The sequence below is a fragment of the Anolis carolinensis genome, chromosome 3 (assembly GCF_035594765.1).
Source record: "Anolis carolinensis isolate JA03-04 chromosome 3, rAnoCar3.1.pri, whole genome shotgun sequence".
Lineage (NCBI taxonomy): Eukaryota > Metazoa > Chordata > Lepidosauria > Squamata > Dactyloidae > Anolis > Anolis carolinensis.
This window is the reverse complement of record NC_085843.1, coordinates 81,453,225-81,480,400: the sequence shown is the minus strand read 5'-3', so window position 1 is coordinate 81,480,400 and position 27,176 is coordinate 81,453,225. Positions and strand designations below refer to the sequence as shown.

The 27,176-nt window shown below is 40.2% G+C and overlaps 1 protein-coding gene across 4 annotated transcripts; it reads left to right on the top strand.

The window, feature by feature from the left end:
• rsph1 (radial spoke head component 1) lies at window positions 1-22,201 on the top strand. 4 transcript variants are annotated; one of them, XM_003218983.3, is made up of 9 exons: window positions 1-135; window positions 230-343; window positions 581-686; window positions 5,046-5,136; window positions 10,558-10,693; window positions 13,066-13,131; window positions 17,964-18,147; window positions 20,816-20,953; window positions 21,837-22,201. In XM_003218983.3, exons 1-9 carry the CDS (start codon window positions 82-84, stop codon window positions 21,884-21,886), a joined length of 939 nt encoding a protein of 312 aa, XP_003219031.1. In that variant the 5' UTR covers window positions 1-81; the 3' UTR covers window positions 21,887-22,201. The 4 variants fall into 4 exon arrangements, with proteins under 4 accessions (XP_003219031.1, XP_008105678.1, XP_008105680.1 ...); XM_008107471.3 differs by having other exon boundaries at window positions 20,816-20,972; XM_008107473.3 differs by having other exon boundaries at window positions 20,813-20,953.
• The last annotated feature ends 4,975 nt before the right edge of the window (window positions 22,202-27,176 follow it).

Genomic DNA, 27,176 nt, shown 5'->3' with positions numbered 1-27,176 from the left:
CAAGGTTGCCTAGTGACGGCGCCCCCCCTTGATCGCCACGAGGAAGACGCCGTTTCCATGGTGACGGGGCCTGCCTGAACCATGTCGGATCTAGGCTCGGAAGAGATCGAAGAGGAGGCCGAGAATGATTTGGGGGTCAGTGAACCTTTCCATGTGCATTTGCGAACTGGAATTCTATCCCTTTTGTCTCAAATGAAAGGTAACTAACTTTACAATCCAATTTAAGTAGGAATATGAAGGTGAACGCAATGAAGCTGGTGAAAGGCACGGACAGGGCAAGGCCCGACTGCCCAACGGAGATACTTACGAGGGACATTATGCCAATGGCAAACGAAATGGAAAGGTGAGATTGACCCGTTCATGTTCCAGCTAAAGTAGGACCGCTTTGTGCACGGAGATCTCGATAGGCCTTTTGGAGCGTCACGGTTTGCTGAAGTTTTAAAAAACAGGTAGGACAAACTGTCAGAGGAAATGTGTGGTGAAGAGAAATAGTCCTGAATATGATTAATGGGTTGAATATGGGAGCACACACCTTGGAAAGACAGAATAAACTCACCTTTTGGCAACCCATTTCTTCCAGGGATTTTACAGATTTAAAAATGGTGCCCGCTACATAGGAGAATACATTGATAACAAAAAACATGGCCAAGGCACTTTTATTTATCCAGATGGATCAAAATATGAAGGTAAATTGCATTTTCTTTGTTCAGATTTAATTGCTGGGGCTTTTATGTCAAGAAAAATATACTACATTTAATCGTAAACATGTTAATGTCTAGCATAGGTATGGGCAAACTTAGGACCTCCAGGTGTTTTGGACTTCAACTCCCACAGCCCCTAAAGCCACAGGCACTTTCCTTGGCTTAAGCAGCTGAGGGGGGAAAGGAAAGGTCAACACAAATAGCCCACTTATATACAAAATAGAAAATAAATAAGTTCATCAAATAATTTGACTGTTGAACTTATTATACTGTTAAAATTCACAGTAATCACAAACAATATTGTATGGGTTTTGTACAATCACTAAAATAATATCAACGCTGTGTGTTCTTATGTTGAGCTGAACATGAATCAGCTGACCACGACTGGTTCTGGCCTTACTCCAGGCCTTCTTCGGGTGGTCTGAAATTGTTATATACATCAACATTTGCTACAGATATATCCATTGAACTTCATATACTAAAACACATTTTAAGGTACTTACAATAGTTATACACTTGACACTTGTTCTCCTTAGAGATACAGGTTTTTATACATAGTGGAATATAAATCCAAGGAACAAAATGTAGCTTTAAGCATTTGAAAGTTACATATACAGAAAATAAATATTTTATCAAGATGTAAACATAAGGAAAGGACTTGAAGCTGTTAGGAATTGTGGGAGTTGAAGCCCAAAACACCCGGAGTGGAGTGCCGCAGGGCTCCGTCCTGGGCCCGGTTCTGTTCAACATCTTTATTAACGACTTAGACGAAGGGTTAGAAGGCACGATCATCACGTTTGTAGATGACACAAAACTGGGAGGGATAGCTAACACTCCAGAAGACAGGAGCAGAATTCAAAACGATCTTGACAGACTAGAGAGATGGGCCGAAACTAACAAAATGAAGTTCAACAGGGACAAATGCAAGATACTTCACTTCGGCAGAAAAAATGGAATGCAAAGATACAGAATGGGGGACGCCTGGCTTGACAGCAGTGTGTGAGAAAAAGACCTTGGAGTTGTCGTGGACAACAAGTTAAACATGAGCCAACAATGTGATGCGGCAGCTAAGAAAGCCAATGGGATTTTGGCCTGCATCAATAGGGGAATAGCGTCTAGATCCAGGGAAGTCCTGCTCCCCCTCTATTCTGCCTTGGTCAGACCTCACCTGGAATACTGTGTCCAATTTTGGGCACCGCAGTTGAAGGGAGATGTTGACAAGCTGGAAAGCGTCCAGAGGAGGGCGACTAAAATGATTAAGGGTCTGGAGAACAAGCCCTATGAGGAGCGGCTGAAAGAGCTGGGCATGTTTAGCCTGCAGAAGAGAAGGCTGAGAGGAGACATGATAGCCATGTACAAATATGTGAGGGGAAGTCATAGGGAGGAGGGAGCAAGCTTGTTTTCTGCGGCCCTGCAGACTAGGACACGGAACAATGGCTTCAAACTACAGGAAAGGAGATTCCACCTGAACATCAGGAAGAACTTCCTCACTGTGAGAGCTGTTCGACAGTGGAACTCTCTCCCCCGGGCCGTGGTAGAGGCTCCTTCTTTGGAGGCTTTTAAGCAGAGGCTGGATGGCCATCTGTCGGGGGTGCTTTGAATGCGATTTCCTGCTTCTTAGCAGGGGGTTGGACTGGATGGCCCATGAGGTCTCTTCTAACTCTACTATTCTATGATTCTATGAGGGCCCAAGTTTGCCCATGCCTGCTCTAGGATGTGAATAGTAATCAGGGCTATGGAATAACGGGAGATGTGGTTTCACAAGGTCTTCTGCCATCTCGCCAAAGGGTGCTGGTGCTACTACAACTCCCATGAGCAGCCCACGGCATTGGAAAATGGCAGTTAAATTAGTGTCAGAGTGCATTAATTCTACAGTATGGTGCACTCAAAAACTATATTGAATTCAGTATTGGGAAAAACCAGAAATCTCCACAGGCTTTTGGAACCATGACCCTTTTGAAAATTAACTGGCATTCACACTCTTTGGAATAATTATAACCTTTTGGAAAGGCATGATCTTGTTAGAGATCGTAACCCTTTTGTAAAGTCAACCTTCTCCTTAGTGGTAAATATCCCCTAGTATTCATGCAAGGACATTTAGGTTTCTCAGCTGTTAGACTGAAATCCCTAGTTATCTCTCTGAACTGTCAGGAACAAAGATATGCCAATGCACAAAATATATAGCAGATCTTTAGAAGTGTTATTCCAGTTGCCCAAAATATGGAGCCCCTGGTGGCGTAGTGGATTAAAGCTTTGTGACTTGAAGGTTGGGTTGCTGATCTGAAAGCTGCCAGGTTCGAATCCCACCCGGGGAGAGCGTGGATGAGCTCCCTCTATCAGCTCCAGCTCCATGCAGGGACATGAGAGAATCAAACAGATTATAAAAAGGAGTCTCACTCTGAACATTCTAAGATCAGAGTCACATGGTCTGTAGTCCTTCCTTGCTGTAGTCCCTAACAACATAGAGTTAAGGGAAAATGCACACCAATACATACATACAATATAGTAAGCAATCTCAATTATATACACATCAAACAACTAGCATAGGAGGCTTGAAGAAGGTTGCTATTTCCAATATTCAGTGTGTTTTATGAGTCGACGTCCACTAAATATCTTTGCTTTTCTTCTGATTGGTCTCTTAATACATTTAAAAAAATAAATGGCTAAATATTTTATTACAATTATGGCATTAAAAAATCAGTTGGAGTCAGCACTATATACTTTAAATGCATATGAAAGCAGGTTTATGTATCCATGTCTAATTAAGTACTTTCCATATTTGGGTCCCGAACCCCTATTGGAGTCGTCGTGGACAACAAGTTAAACATGAGCCAACAATGTGATGCGGCAGCTAAAAAAGCCAACGGGATTCTGGCTTGCATCAATAGGGGAATAGCGTCTAGATCCAGGGAAGTCATGCTCCCCCTCTATTCTGCCTTGGTCAGACCACACCTGGAATACTGTGTCCAATTTTGGGCACCGCAGTTGAAGGGAGATATTGACAAGCTGGAAAGCGTCCAGAGGAGGGCGACTAAAATGATTAAGGGTCTGGAGAACAAGCCCTATGAGGAGCGGCTTAAAGAGCTGGGCATGTTTAGCCTGCAGAAGAGAAGGCTGAGAGGAGACATGATAGCCATGTACAAATACGTGAAGGGAAGTCATAGGGAGGAGGGAGCAAGCTTGTTTTCTGCTGCCCTGCAGACTAGGACATGGAACAATGGCTTCAAACTACAGGAAAGGAGATTCCACCTGAACATCAGGAAGAACTTCCTCACTGTGAGAGCTGTTCGACAGTGGAACTTTCTCCCCTGGGCCGTGGTGGAGGCTCCTTCTTTGGATGCTTTTAAGCAGAGGCTGGATGGCCATCTGTCGGGGGTGCTTTGAATGCGATTTCCTGCTTCTTAGCAGGGGGTTGGACTGGATGGCCCATGAGGTCTCTTCCAACTCTACTATTCTATGATTCTATGATAAAGCTCCCAAAATTCACAATGATTGAGGTTTCTTTTTGGAAACTGAGGTCCCATAACACCAGGGTACAGTACTCAAGTTTTGGAACTACTGTTCTAGTTGAATGTGGAACAATTTTTTTTTTTCTCAAGGAAGCTGCTAAAAATTCTCTGGTGTATTAGAGAAGTAGAACGAGGAAGGAAAAGAAATTTACCTTCAGGGTTGTTGTTGTATAACCTCAGGTCATTGTTAGCACTTCTAATTGGGCAATACTTATTCAGTCCAAGATAATGCATCCACATGAATTTGGATCTAGATTCCATTTTTATCATATATATATATATATATATATATATATATATATATATATATATATGATAAAAATGGAATCTAGATCCAAATTCATGTGGATGCATTATATATATATATATACACACATACATACATACACATACATACATACATACATACAGGACAATTTTCTGGTGACATTTTATAAACATGGGCAGATTGAAATGAACTTGTTTTTAACTTCTTGCTGTATCTCTTACATAACTTGAGAACTTTATTTGACTTGGAAGATCACAATTCACAGATCTGCAATGGAAGATTACTTTCAGTGATGAAAGTATTTACAGATATTCTGATGTATTTCCAAATATGCAGCACACCACTGTCAGCAGTGGTGCAAGAAGAATAAAATGCCTCAGCGAGAGATGTGTGTTAATATAATATTTATTTTGTGATGCCCTTTGGCCACCTTTTTATTCCAGGAAATATGTCTTTACATGATCATGTACTCCGTTTTTATTTACTTGTGCTCATTCTTACTCATGGTTCAGTTTGCTCTTAATTTTTCTATGATGAGCAGTAAAATTTGGATTATGTTTGTTGTAGGAGATTGGGTAGAGGACCAACGACACGGCAGTGGAGTTTACTATTACATAAATGGAGACACATACACTGGAGAATGGTTCAATCATAATAGGTTTGATTTGTTGAAAATTTATGTTTCCGTTTTTTATTCACTGAAGACTTTTAAAATCAATTTTAAATATAAAATTTAATCTATCTCCATTCCAGGTTTCAGTCAGTCTTGGAGAAAGGTTTTAATGCTGTTCGGATCACTCATTTGGACTGAATAAAATGACATTTTTTCTCACCATCCTGAGATTATCTCTAGGTCTGGAGGTCAATACAGGCTGCATCTGCACTGTAGAATTAATACAGTTTGACACCATTTTAACTGCTGTGGCTCAGTACTTTGGAATTATGGGAATTGCAGCCCAGAGAGGCACCAGCATTCTTTGGCAGAGAAGACTAAAAATCTTCTACAACTACAACTCCCATGATTTCATAATATTGAACCATGACAGTTAAAGTGGTGTCAAGCTACATTAATTAAACCATGTAGGTGCACAGTATAGTTAATAAAACCTGAGTGTTACTAGTATATAGCAAGAATAATGGCTCTGAAGAGTGAAAAGGAGAGAGAGAAAAATCAAATGATAATGTTGCATTAAAACTGCTTCAAGACTCCAGATAAATGTTGATTCCATATATTATTTTGCTATAATATACGACCATCATTATATCACCAATTCTATTTATTTATTTGCTACATTTATATGCCGCCCTTCTCACCCCGAAGGGGACTCAGAGCGGCTTACAAATTAAATTTACATACAATATTGTATTAGCGTAGTACAATACTGGTAATACATTACTATATTATAGTGCATCAATATATTGTAATATTATTAGTAATATTACATGTAAAATATAATATATAATTAATATTATTATATTGTATTATTAGTATTATATCATATTACAATATTATGAATATTATATGTATATACAATGTTATAATTATATGTTATAATTATTATAAATTATATTGTGTATTAAACACACATATGTGTCTGTATATATATATATGTACATATTTATGCATATATATAAAACTAGCATAGCATGTTATTGCAGGGAGGGGCCTCCAGCTGATGCAAAGAGACGATGGAACTCTCTTCATGGCTCCCTCTTAGCTCTTCTAAGCACACCTAGGGGGCTTATTTCTGATTTTTGCTTTTTATTGTTTGTATATTTATTAATGTACTAGCTGTGCCTGGCCACGTGTTGCTGTGGCGAAGTATGGTGGTATGGGAAATAAAGTATTGAGGAATTGGTGGTAGTTAAGGTAAAAGGTAAAGGTTTTCCCCTGACATTAAGTCCAGTCGTGTCTGACTCTAGGAGTTGGTGGTTATCTCCATTTCTAAGCCGAAGAGCCAGCGTTGTCCGCAGACACCTCCAAGGTCATGTGGCCGCTGGCATGACTGCATGGAGCGCCGTTACCTTCCCGCCAGAGCAGTACCTATTGATCTACTCACATTTGCATGTTTTCGAACTTCTGGGTTGGCAGAAGCTCGGGCTAACAGTGGGGGCTCACTCCGCTCCCCCAATTCGAACCTGCGACCTTTCAGTCCACAAGTTCAGCAGCTCAGTGCTTTAATACGCTGTGCCACCAGGGGATATTATTTCCTAAAGCTTGTTAATATACAATATTTTTGATTGTTCCTTTTTTTTGTCTGTTGGAGGCAAGTATGAATGCTGCAATTAGCCAAAATGATTAGCATGTAATGGCCTTTCAGGTTTAAAGCCTGGCTGCTTCCTCCCTGGGGGAATTTATTGTTGGGAGGTGTTAGCTGGCCCTGATTGTTTCCTATCTGGAATTCCCTTGTTTTCAGAGTGGTGTTGTTTGCGATATTTTATTTGCTTCTACTGTCTGTGGCCCTCAGAAAACAGAGGATTTGCCAGACTTTGGTGATGGGAAGACTTTGTTGGGACGTGTTAGCTGGCCCTGATTATTTCCTGTGTGGAATTCCCATTTTCAGAGTGTTGTTCTTTATTTACTGTTCTGATTTTAGAGATTGTATTATTCTGTTTTATTATACCACAGTAATTTTTGTATATTCTGATTTTAGTGTTTTTGAATACTTGGAGGCAGATTGTGTTCATTTTCATGGTTCACAGCAACACAATAATAATAATATTAATAATTATAGTAATAATAATGACTTTGGTAATACACACTGCTTCTCTTCCTTATCATCTTCCTTTCTGGAAGAATCCTTTCTTGGGAGGTGTTAGCTGGCCCTGATTGTTTACTTTCTGGGATTCCCAATTTCCCTGCTTTCAGAGTGTTGGTCTTTATTTACTGTCCTGGTTTTAGAGATTATATTGTTCTGTATTATTATATCACAGTAATTATTACACATTATATTTATAATCTTATATTATTTGCTTAAAACTGGATTATATGAGCCCCCTTCTACACAGCTGTTTAAAATCCACACTGAACTGGATTATATGGCAGTGTGGACTCAAGATAATCCAGTTCTAAGCAGATCCTGTGGATTGTATTTTATAGGCAGTGTGGATTAGGCCTAAGTGCCCGTCCCCTGGGCGCCATCTTGGTTGAGGGAGTTGCTAGGATACGAAGGGGGCGGAGCCTAAAGGCACCGGGGGGGGGAGGGGGGGCTAAAGGCAGCAGAGCCTACCTTTCTAACTGGCAGTTAAGGGGAGAAAGGCTCTTTCTCATTCTCTGTAATTTGTGGACTATTTTCCTAGGTTTTTTGGATGTAAAAACACAGACCCGATGACTATGTCTTTTGTTGTCAAATTTGGTGTTATTTTCTCCAGTAGTTTTGTTGTTTAAGTTAAGGGAAAAACAGTCAGAACATTATATATATATTGTCTGAAATGCTAATGGATTTTAATGGATCTTGAAGGCTTTGGAGATTATTCTGCTGAAATCGCTAATAGTTCTGACATTGCCCTGTAGCAGGCCGTCTTTTGGCCAGATAAATTTTAACATAACCCCTGGTGGCACAGTATGTTAAAGCGCTGAGCTGCTGAACTGGTGGACCAAAAGGTCCCAGGTTCAAATCCCGGGAGCAGAGTGAGCGCCCGCTATTAGCCCCAGCTCTTGCCAACCTAGCAGTTCGAAAACATGCAAATAGGTACCGCTCCGGCGGGAAGGTAACGGCGCTCCATTCAGTCATGCTGGCCACATGACCTTGGAGGTGTCTACGGACAACGCTGGCTCTTCAGCTTAGAAATGGAAATGAGCACCAACCCCCAGAGTCAGTCACAACTGGACTTAATGTCAGGGAAAACCTTTACCTTTACCTTTAACACTGGTATAAAAATCATAAGGTTACTGATAACAGATCTGCATTTGCAAGGTTTGCTGAACAGATTGATTTTTCTTTTTATGAAATACAGCTGAAGCATCTTCTGCAGAGCCCACTGCAAACACTGCACAACAGATGCATGTAAATGTCTAAAACAGCCACTAGGTGATGTTCAGATAACTTTTTGGGACCCCAGCATTGAGTTAAGGCAGTGGTTCTCAACTTGTGGGTCCCCAGGTGTTTTGGCCTACAACTCCCAGAAATCCCAGCCAGTTTACCAGCTGTTAGGATTTCTGAGAGCGAAGGCAAAAACATCAGGGGGCCCCACAGGTTGAGAACCACTGAGTTAAGGGGACTCCATTTGGAGTCAGGGCCCACAGTTTAAGAAGCCCTGTCCTGTAGAATGGAACAGCGACTTGGGCAGATGACAATTGTAACCAAGAACTTTCTTTCACTGAGTAAATCCTGGCATATTGGTTCACACCTGAGCAGAAAAAAAAATGAAGTATTTGGTTAGATAACAGAAATACAAGTAATAAAACTCATAGCAAGTGCAGCTTAACTTGAACACACAAATTTGATCTGTGAAGCTAGCAGTACAATCTTAAAGGCATACTTGGAAGGAAGTCAGTATGGTAAATATATCCCATGTGATATATATAAACCCATGTGATATATTTTAATTATGAAGTTGGTTGTTTAAATTTTCTTGATTTCAATAGCTCTATCCTTTCAAAATGCCATAAAGATTACTGTATATAATCGAGTATAAGCCAACCCAAATATAAGCTGAGGCACCTAATTTTACCACAAAAAAACTGGGAAAACTTATTGACTCGAGTATAAGCCGAGGGTGGGAAATGCAGCAGCTACTGGTAAATTTCAAAAATAAAATTAGATACCAATAAAATTACATTAATTGAGGCATCAGTGGGTTAAATGTTTTGAATATTTACTGTATTTCAAAGAAAAACTATAAGTGGAAAAGCAACAATAACTTCATAATCATCATCATCATCATCATCAACAGCTTCATTTGTACCCTGCCCTATCTATCTCCCACTGGGGACTCAGGCCAGCTTCCAACATAGTAACGGGCAAATATATAATGCCTACATAAATAATGCAGAGCTAGATATAGATCTATCATTATATATACTAATTTCACATGTGTATTTCCCCCTGAAACCTTTGCAAATCCTCTCTCTATGTGTATATTCCTCCTGCAGTATTTGTAAGCCCTATTTATCAATGTTTATATCTATGTAGACATCTGTGCGTGTGTGTGTGCGCACGCGCGCATTTTCCCTCTGCACTTGCAAACATGTGAGGGTAAAATTAATATAAAATTCATATATAAAATTAATGTATACATATAGGAACTGATATACAGGTACATGGAAATCTCTATCTATATTTACATAGGATTTGCAAAGACCTGTAAACATATGAGGGGAAAATTCATATATTAATGTATTTATAGGGGGAACATCTATATAAATATTTAGAAGCTTTGGGGCATGCATTTACCCAAGAAAGAAATGCAAGCAAAGCCCCCCTAAAAACAATTTTGTCCTCTTTTCTCCTGCCCTTTTCCACCTCTTTTCTTTCTCCCTTTTTCAAACTCTAAAAGCAGTCAGAAAAGGCTTTTTAAAACTTCTCTCCCCTCCCCCAAAAAACCCACCTCATTTTTGTTTCCTTAGGAATAAAAAGAAATACACACCTTCTGTTGCTCTCTTTTCCCTCCTTCCCTCCCTTTGGACTCAAATGTTCTTGCAATAATAGCAGTAGTAGTAGTAGTAGTAGTAATAATAATAATAATAATAATAATAGTAATGAATCGTGCAAATTTGCAAGAATATATTTTTTCCTTCCCCTTCTACCCATGCAGTCTGGCTTGCAATTGTTTCTCTCACATTCTCCTTTCGCTTTTGAAAACATTTGCTTCTTGTTTCTGTCTCTCTCTCTCTCAAAAAAAAATAAGATAACCAGCCTGGGAGGAGAAGCAGAGGAAGGAGGTTTGGGAAAAGAAAACATACTGTGGCCTCCAGGCTCCGGCTGCTGGCTTGACCTTGACCCGAATATAAGCCGGGGGAGGCTTTTTCAGCTCATAAATAAGGGCTGAAAAACTCGGCTTATCTTCGAGTATATACGGTATTTTGGTTCTTAGATGTTTCCACCTGTTTCACATTAAAGTATTCTTTGTCTCTTAGGCATGGACAAGGAACATATTTTTATGCACTAACTGGAAGTAAATATGTTGGCACTTGGGCAAATGGACAGCAGGAAGGAGCTGCTGAACTTATTCACCTTAACCATAGATTCCAGGGGAAGTTTGTGAATAAAAATGTACGTATGTTAGAAACAGCAGTCAACTGAGAACATCTTGGAAGGTACCTTTCATTCTGTATTTTCTTCACTGAGCATATGGAATAATCACTTCAGTTTAGTTGATAGCCATACTCCCCACCCTTCCCTTAAATTATAGTCTTGTTTGTCAAAACACTATAAGGGTTAAATTGGGAATGAGAATGTGAGGATGTGTATAAGCCTTTTGTTCAGCTTCCTCAAGCACCAATACTTACCCAAAAGGAATTCACACTTTAGTGCACTGAGCATGAAGATATCAAGGGCCTCTATGCCTCCATCCAGGTAAACACTGTTACAATGCTACCATGAATGGTAAGTCAGCATATTTGGATTTTTTTTCATGGGATCAAAATTAATATTCAGGTGGTTGGGAACTTTGGGTAGGAGAAACTTACTTGGCACCCATGCTTCCCATCTCTAGTTTTCACCCTGTGCTGTTCAAGTGAATGTCTGAACAGCACATAAAATCCTAGAACCATTTTGATGCCCAGATGATGATTACACAGAGCACTGATGCACATTAAAGGCTTTCTTTTGTCCTCTATTGTGGGAGTTTGTTTTCTGGCCACCACAGTTTGAAGCCAGCTTTAAACTGCATTAAATGGTCAATGCAGATGTACCTGTTTTTTTTGCTCAAGGGCCCACTGCAGGGTGTGTCAGACCAAATAATATGGAAGAAACAGCAATAGCATGGTTGTGGTGGTGGTTATGGATTTTTGGCAGTCTTTTGCAGTGACTTCTAAGAGCTGAAAATTGGTCCCTGAACCAGACAAAATTTCTACTTTTTGAGGTAACAGAAGCACTGTCTTCATTTGCTATGCCAGTAGAGAGAGAAAGTTAATGGAAAAAGAAAAGCTTTGAAATCTGTGTGAATTGAATTGCCAGGTTTTTTCAAAACAAATTACCCCAACTACAGTAGAGTCTCACTTATCCAACATAAACAGGCCGGCAGATTGTTGGATAAGCAAATATGTTGGATAATAAGGAGGCAATAAGGAAAAGCCTATTAAACATCAAATCAGGTTATGATTTTACAAATTAAGCACCAAAACATCATGTTATACAACAAATTTGACAGAAAAAGTAGTTCAATATGCAGTAATGTTATTTTGTAATTACTGTATTTACGAATTTAGCAGCAAAATATCACGATGTATTGAAAACATTGACTACAAAAATGTGTTGGATAATCCAGAACGTTGGATAAGCGAGTGTTGGATAAGTGAGACTCTACTGTACATATTTTTGGCAAAGCCAGGCAATTTCCATTGCATTAGGGAAGAATTGCTTCCTGGACAGTTGCAAGAGCATTATTTTCCTATTGCTTCTTACTCCATCTAAATGTTTTCCCCACTGATTGCAATGTGAGGATGTGTATCCACGGAATCCATGCACTACAAATGGGGTCTATCTGAATCATATGTTTCCCATTATTGGTTTAAAGACAAGCATATGTATTGTGTCTTAAACTTTTGAGACTGGAATCCGCTTCATCTGACGAAGTGTTGTTTTTATTTAGTATGGAAAATAAATGAAAACTGAATGATGGGATAGAGGATTGAAATTCCAAAAAATAAAGCTTGTAACAATCAGAGTAAAGCTGAAATAAGAATGGCCACTGGCAGGTCAGCAAGTGAATTCCTTCTAGAGCTGATTTATCCTTACACAGTTACATAATACATAGCAGATTTATTTATTTATTTATTTACAGTATTTATATTTCTCCCTTCTCACCGCGAAGGGGACTCAAGGCGGATCACAATGTGCACATATAATGGCAAACATTCAATGCCATATAAACATAGAGACAGAGACGCAGAGGCGATTTAACATTCTCCAGATTCCAGCTTCCTGAGGGCATGCTCGATTCCGGCCACAGGGGGAGCAGCTGCTTCATCATCCATTGTGACATCTTGATGGATATTTCCTCATTCCAAACTGGAGCTGGACGAGTTTTATGGTGTCATAAATTAGTTAAATTTGCCTCCCTGCAGAGCAGTACCTAAATTCCTACTTGATAGATGCAGCTATCTTTCGGTTGCTTAGGTCAACAACGAGCAGGGGCTATTTTTTATTTTAATTGTCGGGTGCTCACTCCGACATGGGCTGGCCTCGAACTCACAACCTCTTGGTCAGAGTGATTTATTGCATCTGGCTCCTTAACCAGCTGTGCCACATCCCATACATTCAGTTTTTTACTCTTTGGCATAAAGGCTGACCTGGTTTACTTGTGTCAAATGCAGGAGGTTATGGTGAGAAAATTCCAAAATGTACAATGATTTGAGAGTACATTGTTTTAGGATATGATACCATCATAATATTACTAATATTTGTTCATTTTTTTCAAATAGCCAATGGGTCCTGGGAAGTATATATTTGATATTGGATGTGAACAACATGGTGAATACATTCATGAGGTAAACGTTGTAACTTAAACCATATAATAGCTTGAAAGTCCAGTATTTTACCTATTATTTTAACTAAACTGGATGGTTTCATATCCTGCAGCTAAAGTGGGATTAAACCAGTAAATCTTTTAAAAAGATGTCTATCTGTCAAGAAGTGTACTTTACACTGAAGAACAATGTTGATAATGCTACTTGTTAGGAGCACTAATTTTAGTTGATTCATCTGGTCGATGTTCCTCAGATAAGAAGAGATATATGATTATCCAAAACCTGGCCTTGAATTCCTACATAAAGAGGGAGTTGTACCCAGTTGTCTTTTCCCCATTTTTTTTTCAATATCCACATAACCCCCTAGTGGTTACATTAAATTTATACAAAGATACAGGTGATAAGCTCCTCTGGTAATAAGATGACAGAAGTGGCCATTGAACATCGCAATGTATTTCAGTCCTGTGCATTTAATTGAGTGCTATCTGTACTGCCTTATATCCCAGGATCCAATCTCAAATTATCTATTTTGAACTGGATTATATGAGTCTACACTGTCAGATAATCTGGGATAAGCAGATAATCTGAGATCAGATCCTGAGATGTAGGGCAGTGTAGCAACCTTATTCTCTTTGTGCAGAAAGACACAGAATTGTCTTAACAAGCAGGATAATGCTTTGCATGCTAACCCCCCCCCCCCCCAATTTTCTGAATTTTATTTCCTGTAAAGTTCTGTATGCATACACACACTGTAGTTAGGCGATCCCTCGTAGTTCGAGGATGATGGTCCTCCGTTTCTGTTGTCTTGGGGACGGATCCGTAGATGGCTGAAGAGACCTATTCTTGATCTGCATGTTCTCCCGCAGTGAGGGCATCGGTTTCCAGGTGGAACGCGGTCCCGTTCAGGGTTGGCTTGACGGGCCTTCCTCTTAGCACGTTTCTCCCTTAAGCCCTCCATTCATGCCTCTTCGAACTCCGCAGCACTGCTGGACACAGCTGACCTCCAATTAGAGTGCTCACGGGTCAGGACTTCCCAGTTCTCAGTGTCTATGCCACAGTTTTTAAGGTTGGCTTTAAGCCCATATTTAAATCTCTTTTCCTGCCCACCAACATTACGTTTCCCATTCTTGAGTTGGAGGGCTCCTGAAGGGCTTGGGTGTTCATTTTGCGCCTTATTTTTCTTCCTCGGAGTCTGTGTTTAGGGGCGATCTTGATAACCATCGTGGATCAGATTAACCTGTGGTCTGTCCAGCAGTCATCGGCACCTGTCATGGCTCTTGTGAGAAGCACATCACAGAGGTCTCTGGCACGTGTAATTAGTAGTCCAAGAGGTGCCAGTGCTTTGACCGGGGGTGCTCCCATGATGTCTTGAGCTTGTTTTTCTGGCGGAAGAGCGTGTTGGTGATGACAAGGTTATGTTCTCTGCATTTGGTGAGAAACAAAATTCCATTCGCGTTGCTGTTTCCGACCCCGTCTTTTCCTGTGATCCCTGGCCACAGGTCAGAGTCCCGTCCGACTCTGGCATTAAGGTCCCCCAGGAGGATGATTTTGTCCTTCTTAGGTATCTCTGATAGGATGGTGTCCAACTGACAATAAAAATTTTCCTTGATGTCTTCGTCAGCATCTAGAGTTGGTGCATAGGCACATATGATGGTTGCCTGTTGGTTTTTGGCAAGGTTAATTCGGAGGGTTGAGAGTCGTTCGTTGATGCCAATGGGTGCTTCAGTCAGGTGCTTCACCAGGTCATTTCTAATAGCAAAGCCAACTCCGTGTATTCTTCGCTCTTCTTCAGGCAGTCCCTTCCAGAAGGTGTAGCCTCCCTTTTCTTCCTTCAGCTGTCCTGCTCCTGCTCTCCGGATCTCCTGAAGGACTGCTATGTCGATCTTAAAGCGTCCCAGCTCCCTTGCAATGATAGCAGTCCTGCATTCGGGGCGTTCACTGTCAGTATTATCCAACAGTGTCTGTACGTTCAATATTCCAAAGTTCATTTCTCTTTTTTGGCCGCAGAGTGGTGACCCCTCTGGACGTGGCAGTCCAGTCAGGGATAAGAGAGGCAGACTATGTTTAGGGCACCTTTTCTAGCACCTTCCCCATGTGGGGTGAGCAGAGTGGATCCTAAAAAGGGCTGCTCAGTCATGGATACAGCTGCCGGACTGCTCAACTGCCTCAGACCTTGAGGTAGAACGACTGAGTCCATATCCACCGTCCATGTGCCAGTCTGTGACTAGGGGCTTCCAGATTTCACAGTCCTGCCCCTGTCACCACTCGCTGATTGACATGGGACTTTTGTTGGTTTGTTTTTATTTTTCTTGGAAGATGCCTGTGTGTGATATTTTAAATGTGTGGAAGTTGGTGCACGGCTGGTCAACACACAGTTTTTACAGAGTGAGGTCCCGGCAGTGGTGTGATTAACACAACGAGAGTGGCTTCTCAGTCTGTTGCAGCCTTCTTCTGCCTTCACAGCCGTTGTGACATGTACCATGTTATCCTCCGCCTGCTCCGCCGTTGAGGTCTTAGGGTCTTCGGATTGTGGTTGGTCTGGATCCTCCCCTGTGGCCCCTTCTGGGAGCGCATGACTCCAGTGGTTGTGCCCGCAGGTTCATTGGAACACGCAAGCCCCCTCACCACGGCAAGGTGACAATCCATCAAGGGGGACACACACTGTATGCAGCAATGTCATGATATGTCTATAATAAAAGAATGACCCAACCCAAGTGAAGAACTTGATGATGCCATAGGATATAATTGAATTTTGTGTTTCATATAGTCTGGAAAATGATTCATACTTGAGAACAAATTATTCATATTAATCTTTTCAAAGCATAATCTGTGTTTAGAAATGGACAGCTGTTTGTGGGCCCAATTCTTGTCAATATTTCATTATTTATGATGGGGTCACTTTTGAAATGAATTTCTGAATGAAATTTATTTATTTACCATATTTATATCCCGCCTTTTTCTAACCCGAGGGGGACTCAAGGTGGCTTACAAACGGCAGTTATACAGTGCCTTAGGCATTAAACACAGATATGAAATAGAATTATAAAAATTAAAACAGACATAAAACATAATTAAAATACATTCTAATATGAGACACATCATCCAAAGGCAAGGTCTAAATGAAACATATTAAAATAAAACCAGAGCCATATTATTTAACAACAAACCTTTCCAGACCATCTCTTTGACATCTTTTACACAGTTTTGTTTCAAATCAAGTGCTGTTTGTATGCACAATTCATAATATTGTCAGAATTTGGAGATTTGCTTTGAAGGAGAATGAATACAATAATGTGGTGAAGTCATCCACAGATTATCATAGTAGGAGAATGCTCTGGGATAATTTCTGATGGCTTTAGCATATAGTTATATCCATTGATATTCAAAGTAATAGAAATATATATAATGTGAATAGTGTACTTCGGCTGTTCCCATTTATTTCAATAGAAAAGTACAGCAGATGTTTCCAGTGATTTGTCCCACGTTAGTAGTAGTACAGGACTGTCCCACACCAAATGAATATACAGACTAGCCCTGCATTTATTGAGCATTGTAAAGATGCATCCTCCAAGACAGGAAGCTGTTTTTTGATGTTTGTGTGTTCTTACTTTTCAATTTCTAGTATCTTTTTTAAAGTCAGTAAATTGAATTCTTATTATACAAGTGTGCAGAGGTTGTTGAATTCATGATTTGCCCCTGCCTTTTTTGTCCTGCAGCTGAAGTAGCAAAGGGCTCATTTTTGCACAATGAGCAATAATCATCCATTGACCAGAACTATAGAAATGTTTTCAGAAAAACTGAGATTATTTTCTGAACTGGTTGTACTTACTAGGAGCTTTTGTGTCATAAGATTCCATAGCTTCCATGGATGACAGTGTCCATATTTCATATTTTAGTGTTCTTTTTAAAAATCACTTTGATTCCTTTTCCTCATACACTTAGCTCACACAAACCAAAAGCAAGAGAAGTGGCAGCAAAGAACTGCCTTCTGTTCAGAACTATGATAAGCAGCCTGTCATTGAAGCCTTTATCTTCACTGAACCAAGTACAACAGAGGTGCTCTGTGGCTTTGCAGTGGAGTGTTTTTGCATGGTTTGCTTGCATGTGAAATATGCTGGAAATGAATATGGGGAAAAAGTTACTTGGGAGCATAACTTAATATTATATAACCCTCCTTTACAAGAGGGTTTCCCTTTGGCTGAAGAATCTGAAACACACTTTCAGAGTCTGAGAGCAATAATTTAAAAGTCCCATCTCTCAAGACGATGGAAATTCACCAGATGCGGGGGCAGGGAAAATGGTCTGTGGAGGATTTCAGTTCCCTTGGAGGCTCATTTATGAGAAAATAGTCCTTCAAAAAGCCAGGCTCCAAGCTGTGTTGAACTTTACCAGTCAAAACCCGTACGAGTCATAGTCAGTAGTCCATGTAGCTATTTTAACTTAGTAATACATGTTTGCTATAACTAATGCCAGTCTACATCCTGGGTGAAGCATTCTGAACCAATAAAACAGCCCCATATTGTACATATTTCAAACATGGCATAGCTAGGACCCATTTACACTGCCATATAATACAGTTTCAGAATGCAGATTAACCACATTGAGCTGGATTTCATGGTAACGTAAACTCATATAATCCAGTTCACTGCAGTTAATCTGCATCATGGAACTGCATTATATGGTAGTGTAGATCCAGCCTAGGTCTAGATTTTTTTAAGGATTAAGAGAGGACCTGAACTATGGTGTGTGTTTATGCATGTAAACTTCAGTGAAACAGAAAGCACTTATCACAGATAGGCTTGTGTGTTTACTTTTTCACTCCCTGTTATTTTGGATATTTATTTCACCACTAGGAAAAAGTAGAAGAGGAGGAGGAAGAGGAAACTTTACTACCAGCCATCCCTAAGTGGAAAGCATCCAAGATTACTGGCCTTACACTCTGGGCACCTGAAGAACCTCCTCCTCTTGTAGAAGTAACAGCAGCTGACAAGATACCATCCGTGATGGAACCATTAACTGAGGACTTATCAGGAGCAGGTTTGATGTTTTTCATTGTGGGAGCAAATTATCAAGTACAGATATGATACTATCTATATTCCTTTCAATAGGTTTCATACATTTAGTAGACCAAAGTTTTACAAGGTGTTACCATAGTAATTAAACACTTTTTAAAATTATTATGCTAGATACAATGTGCAGAAGATGTAATGCACATATTTAAAGCATTCTAATGTCTGTATGGGAAAGTGCCAGGGAATTCCAGCACTTTTATTTGACTAAAAATAAATTTCTGTAAAATGAAGACACTAGTAGAAAGGAAATTGAAATAAAATGTTGAAAGAACTGTAGTGGCTGGGGATACTTAAAACCAATTACAAAGACCAAGAGGTCATCAACAGGAATAATGAGAAGCGTTAGAAGAAGAAAAAAGGCTTTTGGAAAAGGGAAGTCTCATCGAAGTTGGCAAACCTCAACACAAACTTGCTGAAAGGAAATGGCAAGAAGAAAACTTAGGATGCAAAAAGGAATAATAGAATCATAGAGTTGGAAGAGATCTTGTGGGCCATCCAGTCCAACCCCCTGCCTAGAAGCAGGAAAACAGCATCGAAAGCACCCCCGATAGATGGCCATCCAGCATCTGCTTAAATTTTGAAGAATATGTTAATATCAGGCTAAAAATAAAGATTTTTTTTTCATACATCAAGACTAGTCAACCAGGGAGGTAGTTATACTGTTGGATGACAGCAAAATGAGCTGGAGTGCTGAAGGAAGAAAAAGGTCCCATCTACACTGACCACCTTGGTTGGTTTGTGATTCAATCAGTCACATGGTGGCCATTCACCGCAGAGAGTTTATCTTTCGACAGCCATCCCATGCTGCCTGTCCCCTCTTTGTGTGTCACTGCTGATTACAGCAGCAACACAGACACCTGTACTCTTGGGAGTGTGTTCTCCAGCCTTTTACCTGTGACTTGCAATGGAATCTGGGAAGAGGGAGAGGGGGGCTTTCCCCACTACCAGCCTCCTTTGCGAGACACAGGACCTGTCAGAAGTCTGATGGACCTCTGAGAGTATGGTAGGTGTCCATATTGTTGCTGTAACCAGAAGTGACATTGGGGAGGGGGTTGAAGATGGTAGTTAGGGTCCTTGCCAACAGTACAGAACCATGTTTGGCAAGTCTGATCAGTAGGAACTCCTTGCCGCTGCTGAGATGGCTCAGAGAATCCCTTTTGGGCCACCAAGCAGTCCTGAACTGGTATCTAGGATATCGGTTTGAGCTTGCTTTTAGGTTCCCTGTAGAACTGCCCAAGGAGCTTCATGAATAATTTTCATCTTTCTTCATTGCTGAAGACATAAATCAAATACTCTCACCTGACTGATATTTCCAAGAAGAAAGGTGAGGTGTTAACAAAAGAGGAAGTTGTAGGCTTTATTGTGAGTTGCAAACATATAGGGAGAACCAAATGGCATCTACCCAAGAGTTTGCAGAGAACCCAAGAGTGAAATTATATAGGGTAACTAAATCATGTTATGCCCAACAAATGAGCCTCCATATCAGAAGTCTGAAGAGTGGTAAATGCAAACTTGCATTTTAAAAGGGGATCCAGGATGGCCAGTAGTCTTGACAAGTCTTGTTAGAAAACATTAAAAATTAATTTGTGTAACATACAGAAGGGTGAAAATGAATCAACATGGATTCACTGAAGGTCCATCCTGTTTCATTTATCTTTTCAAGTTGTTTAAATGATTGGTGGATTCTCAAAGACCACTGTGGGACACTGTATAAACACATTTTGTTGGACTAGATAGGTCTTTGATCTGACCCAGTTTGACTCTTGTTATGCCCCTCCACCTTGTAAGGAAGCTTGTAAGAAGTGATTGACAATAATTTATATGCTTCCTGCTCACTGAAGATGTTGCTCTGATTTGATTTAAATAATTTTAGGACTAAAAGGAGGTGAGTGGCCTCACTTATGGGCACACCACATACCCTGTTTCCCTGAAAATAAGACATCCCTGGAAAATAAGACCTAGTAGAGTTTTTGCTGAATTGCTAAATATAAGACCTACCCTGAAAATAAGACCTAACAAAGTTTTTGTTTGGAAGCATGCCCGCCGAACAGAACACCAGAGCAGGCAGGATCGGTAAATGTACGCACCATAGATTGATGTACATGGAAATAATGGTAATAACAAGAAATTCTTGATAGGAATTCACAGTTTGGCTGGTTATGCTGGTTTGTGATGACAATTACCGTACAGTATATAATAAATGTTCATTTTTTTGTTCAACAATAAATATGAATTCTTCATGGAAAAATAAGACATCCCCTGAAAATAAGACCTAGCACATCTTTGGGAGCAAAAATTAATATAAGACACTGTCTTATTTTCAGGGAAACAGGGTATTTGTGAGTGAGTGGCTTCAACTACATTGAGATGTCCACCTGGGTAAACATGTCTAGCCTTGCACTGTGTACAGTACCTATTAGTAATCAATCAATCTTGCTAAAATATAGATATATAGATATGTGTGTATGAATATCTATTTTTGTATGTATAAATGAATGAATAAGAAAGGAGACTGATAGTGTCCATTTTGGGGACAGAATTTTATTTTGGTAAATTGTTACCTGAAAGAGACCTTATGAATGTCAACAAGATGGTAACGTTTTTTCTTTTCATATTTCCCTCACTTTCAGCAGAAGGTGAAAGTCTTTTGGAAGCTTCTGCAGAAAGTACTGAAGCAACTGCAGAGACAGCAGAGCCCACTGAAACGACAATTTCACCTAAAGATGTTGAAGAGGAGGAGGAGTCAGCTAAAGAAGAGCAAAAGGATTCAGGTGACTCGAGGAAGAGAAGGCATGCAAAATGAATGATTGAGCTAGTCTCGAGGGGAGGGGGATATTATTTATTTATTTTGTAAAAGATTGCTTATCCTGATTTTTGAGTAATTGATTCTCACGTAACCTATAATTGTTTGTACACTGAGATATAAAACCCAAACCTACGCAACCCAGAAGCTCTTACTTGCAGCTAACAGATGGAGTGAGTATGTTTCTCTCCAGTGCTGTAGTCCCAGTGCAACTGAGAATTGGAACTAAGTGTTGTTGTTTTTTGCCAGAACCAAAAAAATAAAATAAAAATAAAAACACAAAATGGCATGCCATCTAACTTTCCACTAATAGGTAGGATTGTTTTTCTTCAAATCCTCACACTTTGGATTGCATTGTCCTGTAGCATGTTAACTTGTGGGAAATAATGACAGACTGTTTCTTTATTCACCATGGAGGCTGTGGTTTGGGACCTTGCCATTGTTGGCTTCCCCCATATATTTCATGATTGCTGTAAAGTGTGGGGCCAGAGCAGTGGGAAAGTTACACGTCTTATTTTTACTTGCCTGGATAATAATAATAATACAATTTATTTAATACCTGCCTTGCCTTGCGGCTCAAAGCAGGGTACAACATAATTACACCAGAAAAGTAAAACAAAGCACTATTAAAATACATATAATGAATACACACAAGTAAAATACAGCTTAAAATTACTGATAAAATACAGGTTAAAATTCACAATTTAAAATTGACTGGAATCATAAGGCAATTGAAATGTTGTCATTCTTTCTGCAGAGCTTGCTTATTATTTGCTTTCTGAGACTGGAAACCAAAATATTTTTTAAAAAACAAATCAAAGTAAATACTTTTATTTGATTTTAATTAACAGCTATGGAAGAAAAGGAAGAAGAAACCAAGGAAGCTGAACCTCGAGAGTAAAGGAAAGAAAAGTCAACGAATACTCATGAAGTCACAAGACACAATCCTATAACCCAAGGGATGTAAAAGTGCTTTGTTTTCATGGAGTCATCCCCATACTTTCCCCCTCTTTCCTTCATATTACTGGCTCCAGTTTTTTTTAAATATTACAAGAGACAGCCTTAGTCTCATTATTAGAGGCAAGTATTGAAACTTGGCCCTGCCCCATCATCATTCACTCATTCCCCATCTTATCCCTTCTCCCTCTATGTTGGTCTTCTTTTAAAACTGAAATGTCTGTCAAGTTATTTTCAATAAAGGCTTTTTTATATATAACTCCAAGTCTAAATGTATATGTATTAGTGATCATCAAGTTCTCACTACATTTCCATTTGTTTTGGAGAGTATGAGTACTTGCCTTCAGAGAATCCATAAAAATGAATTTCATATTTAGATGATGATGATGATGATGATGATGATGATGATGATGATAATTTTACCCACTTCTTGGCACTCAACATAGCCAGATACATCTATAAACTTACGTATTTAAACATAGGTAACATGCAACTGTAAAATCATATATTCAAACATATATTAAAATGCCTGAGAAAAAAAGTTAAAACACAATAAACAAAAATGTGATTTAAAAGTCATAGGTAAAACTGATTGGGTAGGCGTGCTGGAAGAAAAAGGTTTTAGTTGTGGTTTAAATTCCGATCGCTCATTTAGCAGGTCATGTCTTTAAGTCTTTAAAAAGTTTGGCAAATATGAATGATTTGAAAGGAATAGCATCCATTTCCTCTCAGCCAAAATGCATGGAGAAATAGAATTAGCAGGAGACCTGCAATGGAAGGAAATACTATCATCCTAGCTCACATATATCTGAAGGACAAGTAACAATATTTCTTTTTAAAAAAAAATTCTAAGCATTGTAAATTTGCTACAACAGACCTTTACATACTAACACAGAAAGCTGTGATCATCTACAGAATAAAGCTTCTGAATGTGATAATAATATGACATAGCTGCCACCTGAAGGAGAATAATGTGTGACCACTGGAATTGTTATTTAATTTGTTATCTGAATTGTAATATTTCCAGAAATGCATGGAAGACAGAAGACTTGAAAATGTCCTGGCTACTGTTGCACTATGAACACTTCACCTACTTATAAAGATCTGGAACATAGTGGGAATCTTTTCTGGCCTAGGAGTCACATAACCTAAGTAATAACTTGCCAAGCCACATGCCTGTGATTGATGTAGCCAAATGATAACATAGATGAGGTTACAAGGCTTTCCCTGCATTTCAAGATCCTTGTTAAAACAGTATCCACATATGCACACTTGATGTGGAAAGTTGCTCACAACACACATACGTAAATACAGTCTGACACTTATCTGTGTTCCCCAAGTCTTCAGAAATAGAGAAAACTGGTGAATTATGTAAAATGTTCTGTTGGAGAGTGCAGAAACACTGATAGCTGAGAGGTGAAGGTAATTTTTTATGTGTTGTTAAAGGCTTTCATGGTGGGAATCATGGGGTTGTTGTGTGTTTTCCGGACTTTATGGCCATGTTCCAGAAGTATTCTCTCCTGACGTTTCGCCCACATCTATGGCAGCCATCCTCAGAGATTGGGAGGTATATAATTTTTTAATATTTTAGTCCAGATTTTAAAAGAGCCATCCAAGGGGCTGAACCTATTATGGGAGTGGTATTTTACACCTTAGCTTCTTTCAGGTTCACATTAAACCTGGAGCAGATTCACCAGCCCACTTGAGACATGAGAAATGCTGAAACACAAACATCAATGCGACTTAAACCCTATGTTATATCTTGATTTCAGTGGACCTACTCTAAGTATTACTAGTATTATTGGGGCTGAATTAAACTCTTTTTTAAAAAGAAAATGTAAACATTTTGGAAACATGTTGGCTATAATATATGAAGTAGCAGACTTAACAATTGACTACAAGCCAGCAGCAATTTGACAGGACTTATAATTTTAGGACTGTTTTATGTGAGGGGCCCTTCCAGATAGGTCTTTAACCTGAAACTTGTCTCGGTTTTACTGGAGATATCCAAATGACGCCTCCGGTAAACCCGAATTAATTCAGGACATAGCTTTGTTTTGAATTAATTAGATACCTAGTAAGACCCAGATCTTTTATAAGATCTGGGTTTTTACAGTTGTGGGCCCAGTGTGGATTGGGCCCGGGGACAGTGTCATGTGATCCCTGGGCCCAATCCACACAGCCGTCTCGAGTTTTTTGGGTTCCTGGAACACCAAGAGGACATCCACCCCTCCCTAAAACCCCAAAATAAACCCTTAAAATTTAAAACAACTTACTTGTCTAATATACTGCTGGAGTCCTGCTGGCATGTAGCCAGGGGGAGGGGGCAAGGAGCTACTTTCTTTCTCACTCCCCCCTCCATCTCCCAGCATATCATTTCTATGTGCCAGGAGGACTCCCTCAGTACCTTAACTTACCGGGTAAGTTGTTTTAATTTTTAAGGGATTATTTTGGGGGGCTTCTGGATGTCTGGGCTCCCCTCCCCTGACTTTACTGGGAAAGCATCTAGACACAAAAGCATTGATTTTATAGAGAAGTGTAGGCACTTAAGCAAGTTTCTTAAACTTGCACCGAAGCAGGTTTCTTAAACCCACTTTGGCGCACATTTAAGTGAAGCCTGGAAGCGCCCTGAAGCAGTCCTGAGTTGTAACCCTTGTTGGTTTATTCCAAATTAGGCATTCAAAACAGGCTTGGTGGAGTGTCATTTTTAGATTGCATCACTAGAGGTCAGTCTAATGTTGCTCTACAAGCATCCTCACATATAAATATGAAAACATTTTGAAGTCCATTGGGGACCTTGCAAACGAAATACCCAGTTTGAAGCATGGAATTTTGGGCAGAGTTGATTTTGATGGCTCCAGCCAATGTCCTTTTCCTTTTATAACTCTTCTGTATTTCACCACAGTTCCTTCATTTTTACTTGGTTGAGGAGGGAATTAAGTAATCGCTATAAGAAAAAATTACCATTGATTAGTACTCCCAGGACCTATCCATCCTGAAGCACCTTTGCCTTTGTTGGGAGAAACGGATGAAACTTACATCATATTTAAGATCCATGTGTTTACCTGGGTAAAATGGAAAAAAATAGACCTTCCAGGTTCCTAGATTTTTTTTTGTCAGATAATCCAATACTGGCCTTCCTTTTGACTAAAACTGATACTCTTACAAGGTTTGTTGATTCATTTCCCCTATTTTTTTTTCTTAAGTATCTTTTAGTGTCCAAAAGGACAGCATCTCTGTTTCAAAACCGGGGAAAAGACATGGCTCTTGGTCCCTTCAGCTTACCTGGTCAGTAAGAACTAGAGATTCTCGTATCAGTGTATTAATCATAATCAACACCAAGTTTTGCACTTTGAAAGCAGGGGAGTATGATTATATTCTGGAAAAAAATGAAGCTGGCATTTCAAAAAATCTGAACCTTAAAGATGTAGCTACCAAACCAGTTTTGTTACCAGACTCAATCATTCTTAAGTCAACTGAGCTATTTGCAAGCTTTCATTATAGTTCAGAACTATGGACTTGACTGATTCCAGACTTAATTTTCGCCTTCCTTTTTTTTTGTTGCTGTCCATAATATGAATGTAGCCTATATTGTGACTCTTAGAGCCCCACGGAAGCCATGACATGATGTAAGGGCACTTCTGGTGCGACTCCAAGGGACTGGGTTTCCAGAATGCATTTTCAGCACCCGACTCCAAATGGTGAAACACAGGGAAAGATGGGGAAAGGATGTGGGATGACTGGCCATTCCAGAAAATGGATCTCGATAGTAGGGAACGAAGATGGTTCCATCAGCTTTTCCCTGGTTTCTCCCTGCTCATGGGATGAGGTCCTATGTTAAAGACTACTGAGCCACTCACTTAAAAAACGGCAACCTCCTATGTTCATCATGACATAGGCTTCAAGGGTAGGGTAGAGATATCTTGAGCTTTAAAAAGAGTTGCAAGGGGTTATCTTTTCAGATGCTTTCCAAGCTGGTTAGGAAGTGAATTTTATTTGCAAATTATCTGAATAGAAATGGCCAATTCTGTCATGTGATGATATTTGTTGTTCTCAGCTTTAAAATGATAGGATTACGCAATTTGTAGGAGAAGCCAAAATGCCTCTGAGAAAAAGTTCAACCATTACCTTATGCTCACGGGGGGGGGGGGGGGGGGGAGATAGACAGTATGTTGTGTTCCTATCTGTCTCATGCACTTTCTGGGGGACTTCCTTCCTTCCTTGTGTTGTGTGTGCCATGTGTTACCTCCCCTAGATGCCTCCTTCCCTCCTCCTCCTTCCCTCCTCCTCCTCCTCCTCTTCCAGTTGACCCCAAGGGCCATGTAGTCTAACACCCTTCTTTGTGCCATGTAGCAAAAGCACAATCAAAGCATCCCAAACAGATGGCTATTCTGCCTCTGAATCATCATCATAATAAGTTCCTAGTTTGCAAGTGTTATGTCAGAACCCTGCTCCCAGAGCCTGAATATGGCGCTGAGTTTCAGGGTCCCTGACATTATGAACTGATAAGACACCTGCATCCTGGGATCCTGGGAAGAAACGGCTGCTGGATTTGGCGGGGAACCTTCAGGGGGTTTTGTTGGGCGGGAAATATATCTTTGAATGAGGGGGAAGGGTATATAAAGGAGTGTTGATCGATGCCTCCCATTCTTGCCTTTTTATATCGACGTGTCCTACAGTAAGGTTTCTTGTGATAACACAGCGAGTCCCGTGTCGTCATTTAGGAGCGGCTGTAGTGAGCCGACAGCAAAGCCAAGAATTCCAGGCATTGTCCCGTGGCTGCGGTGAGGTGCAATATGCAGCAGAAGGAGGAGGAGGAGGATCTGCTTGGAGCAGGAGGGGGTCCAGCAAGATCCCCTTCCAATGAAACCCAAGCAGAGTTTGAGCAGCTGGCAGCCTTAGCATTGTCCACGGCATATGCCCAGCCGAATGGGGTAACCCAGAGACATGGAAGGATGCAAGGGGGCAGCTCAGAGGAGGAGAACGAGTCAGATCTCCCATCCCCTCTGAAGATGGCCGTGTTGGAGGGAAGAATGAGAGCAATGGTGACAACGGTGAGAGGCTATATGGAGGACAATGCCCATACCTTCAGAACGGAGTCTAGCCGGGTCCAAGCCATCGGTGCAGTCCTGAAGGGGGGAGCAGCTAGCTGGTACATCCAGCTGCATGCTAGGCACGACCCATGTTTGAGGTCGGTGAGACGTTTCATGGAAGCTCTGGAGGGCTGCTTCTGA

Excerpts from the sequence above, each read along its gene's own strand:
- rsph1 (XM_008107470.3), top strand. The coding sequence starts at position 82 with ATGTCGGATCTAGGCTCGGAAGAGATCGAAGAGGAGGCCGAGAATGAT. Across the intron at positions 10,694-13,065 it reads GGAAGTTTGTGAATAAAAAT|CCAATGGGTCCTGGGAAGTA; the intron begins GTACGTATGTTA and ends TTTTTCAAATAG. Across the intron at positions 13,132-17,963 it reads ATGGTGAATACATTCATGAG|GAAAAAGTAGAAGAGGAGGA; the intron begins GTAAACGTTGTA and ends TTTCACCACTAG.